Source organism: Gavialis gangeticus, unplaced genomic scaffold (genome assembly GCF_001723915.1).
Source record: "Gavialis gangeticus isolate Ggan-Ray unplaced genomic scaffold, GavGan_comp1, whole genome shotgun sequence".
NCBI classification, from domain to species: Eukaryota; Metazoa; Chordata; order Crocodylia; family Gavialidae; genus Gavialis; species Gavialis gangeticus.
The window spans coordinates 108,351,529-108,354,334 of NW_017729022.1; the positions used below are offsets into that span (position 1 = coordinate 108,351,529).

Genomic DNA, 2,806 nt, shown 5'->3' on the forward strand with positions numbered 1-2,806 from the left:
GGGGGGGGGGGGGGGGTGTGTGCACACATGGTAGATGGGTATCATCCTGACAGAGAAACCTGGAACAGCACATGACTGTGTAAAACAATGCAGGGTAGAGTGCATGGGAGTTCTTGATCCTTAAAGACTGCTTTAATATTACATTGAAGGTCCTTTTGACCTTTAACCAACAAAAGATTGGGAAGCAGGGAGTAGACGTAGAACCACATTCTATCTACATCAGCTATAAATCTGGTTGTAGTCGTATATTACTGCATTTAACAAAGAAGAAAACTACTGTCTTTTTAATAGTTCAGTCTTTACTATAAAAATATCTTTTTATGCAGATTGTTAATCTGATGTTATCAGTGACTATTATGAATAATAGAAAAGAGAAACAGAGCTGTATGGATAAAATTTATTGGACTTCTTACCTCAAGTTCTTTCACAATATATAATGTTCTCTCAAACTTTTTAATAGGGTTTTTTTAGGAGAACAATTCGACTGAAACTCACCTATGATCAATGTGATCGCAGCTGCAAAATTCAGAAAAAAAATCGTAATAAGTGCCAATACTGTCGTTTTCAGAAGTGCCTTTCAGTTGGAATGTCACATAATGGTAGGTAAGAGTGCCCTTAATTTGTTTGCTAGTTCACAACGAAGAGCTCAATTCTGAAAGCAGACATGTTGAGTAACTTACTAGTGTGTAATTCTATGCTTACACTGACTGATCATATATAGAGTAAGACCTCAAGATTTTGTAGTGTATTTACAATAAGCTCTGATCCTACACTAAGAATTGCATGGATGCAGAATTGCATCCCTGATGTAGGATCAGAACCTCATTTTAGGGGTTCCCCCCTTTTTTTACTTTAATGATCATATTTTGAGTGTACAGTATTTGGACAAAAGTAAAGGATATTTTCTGCCAAAATTATTTAAAAAATAGGCTTCCTATTTTAAAAAAATAAAAAATCCAAAAGAGGCATGTGAGTGCAGTTGATTGGAAAAAAGAAATAAAAATACTTAAGGGTGAATTAAGTATTTGTTTCTACAAGACTCCTCTTTTAAAATATAATTCAATTTGATCAACCAAATGAAAGTTCACTAAAACAACTTCCTTTCTACAGTATTCATGAGTAGTGTCATCAGTAAGTAGACTTTATTTAAGTGAAAAGCACTCTTAATTCTCGGTTTGCTTATGTAAACATTTTAAAATTTAAATTTTATTTTGTCACAAAGTTGGATTAAATTTATAGTTAAGTACTTAGCATGCATCTGAAATGCGGGTATTTACTTTGCCACTATCAGCAACAATACTTAAACTTCTTCCTACTTTATTTATATTCTGTTATGCGTATTAAATATCTTTTTGTACTTTGGAGCTTATTTTGTATGTATGTAAATTCAAGCATCCAACAATTTGATAACGGTACCATAAATGATATACATCATTTCTTGACTGTAATTTATGATGGTGTATTTACTAACATGCTTTACTTGAAGTATTCACTCTCTTGTTTATAGGTGTCCAGTTCTTTTTTTTTTTTTTTTGCTGTTACAGAGTCTCTTCCACTTGTCCAGTGAGCTACGTTTTAGATACAAAAATAGGACTTAAATACTTAGAACAGGACTCTAGGCACATTTAATTATCCAAGAATAAAACTGATTCAAAAAAACTAAACCCACCTGTATAACCACCAAATCCTGGAGACACTGACACTCATTACATGCCTTCTGGTTTGACTTGAAAATCTGCTAGGTATCGTTAGCTCTGCTTCCAGTGCCTGCCCAGAACTACCTGAGTCTGAGTAGCTCAGCAGCTAGCTTCCGCTTGAGCCCCATAAGGATCCTAAACCTAAGTGAATCGGTGTATGGACATATGCCTGCATGGTACAGGACAGTGCCATACTGAGACCCACCTTGCCCACTTCTTACATGCTAGCTCCCAACCAGAAGTAGTGTGGTTGTGTCAATGCAGCACTGTACATGTGCCAACATGTTCTTCCTTACAGCCTAGTGGTGCGATGCTCTTCTGGGGGATGTCATATTTGAATGCCCCGGGATTTGGTGTCTAGGGCTTCTGCTCCATGAATGTGTATTCAAACCACTAGATTATTCATAAAAGGTGAATATGTCCACTATCGCATCCTTCTCCAACCATATTTTTAAATTAAAATAATTTCATCTTCATTTTGTGAGGCTTCTGATCCAGTTGGAATGTGTGAGGTGTGCTCTGAGCAAGTCTACTGTATTTGCTCCTCACAATACTAGCTTGCAGAGCATAAGCATAACCAGGGTTTCCTGAGGGGCCTAATTCAATAAGCGTTCTCAGAGTATGTTTAACACACACCTACAAGATCAGGCACTTGACAAATTCTTTTGATAACACTTTATACCTTGATAATTAAATAATGGCTCTTTGGCTTTAGTCTGTTCATGGCTTTACTATAACATAGATTATGGTCTACTTCTAGTGCTTACTCTTTCTAGATGACAGCCTTACTTTTGTAACCAAGAAATAAAAATAGCAGCGATTGTTGTTTTTGTATTCATGATATATGCATCTTTCCTATCAGCCATCCGTTTTGGACGAATGCCAAGGTCCGAGAAGGCAAAATTGAAAGCTGAAATTCTAACAGGTGAAAACTATGTAGAAGATTCAGAAATGGCAGATCTTAAATCTCTTGCCAAGCAAATTTATGAGGCCTACCTGAAAAATTTCAATATGAACAAAGTCAAAGCCAGAGTCATTCTGGCAGGCAAGACCAGTAACAACCCAGTAAGTCTTTTTGCTTTTTTTTATGGTAGAGCTGCTATGCAAGA

At 36.1% G+C, this 2,806-nt stretch overlaps 1 protein-coding gene across 1 annotated transcript in view; it reads left to right on the forward strand.

Annotated features, from left to right (window-relative positions):
- PPARA (peroxisome proliferator activated receptor alpha) overlaps positions 1 to 2,806 on the forward strand; it is an 85,713-nt gene that overhangs the window by 69,191 nt on the left and 13,716 nt on the right. Inside the window, exons 5-6 of the mRNA XM_019515938.1 lie at positions 461 to 599; positions 2,560 to 2,762. Of these exons, the coding sequence (XP_019371483.1) occupies positions 461 to 599; positions 2,560 to 2,762 (342 nt within the window). The remainder of the gene's footprint in view (positions 1 to 460; positions 600 to 2,559; positions 2,763 to 2,806) is intronic.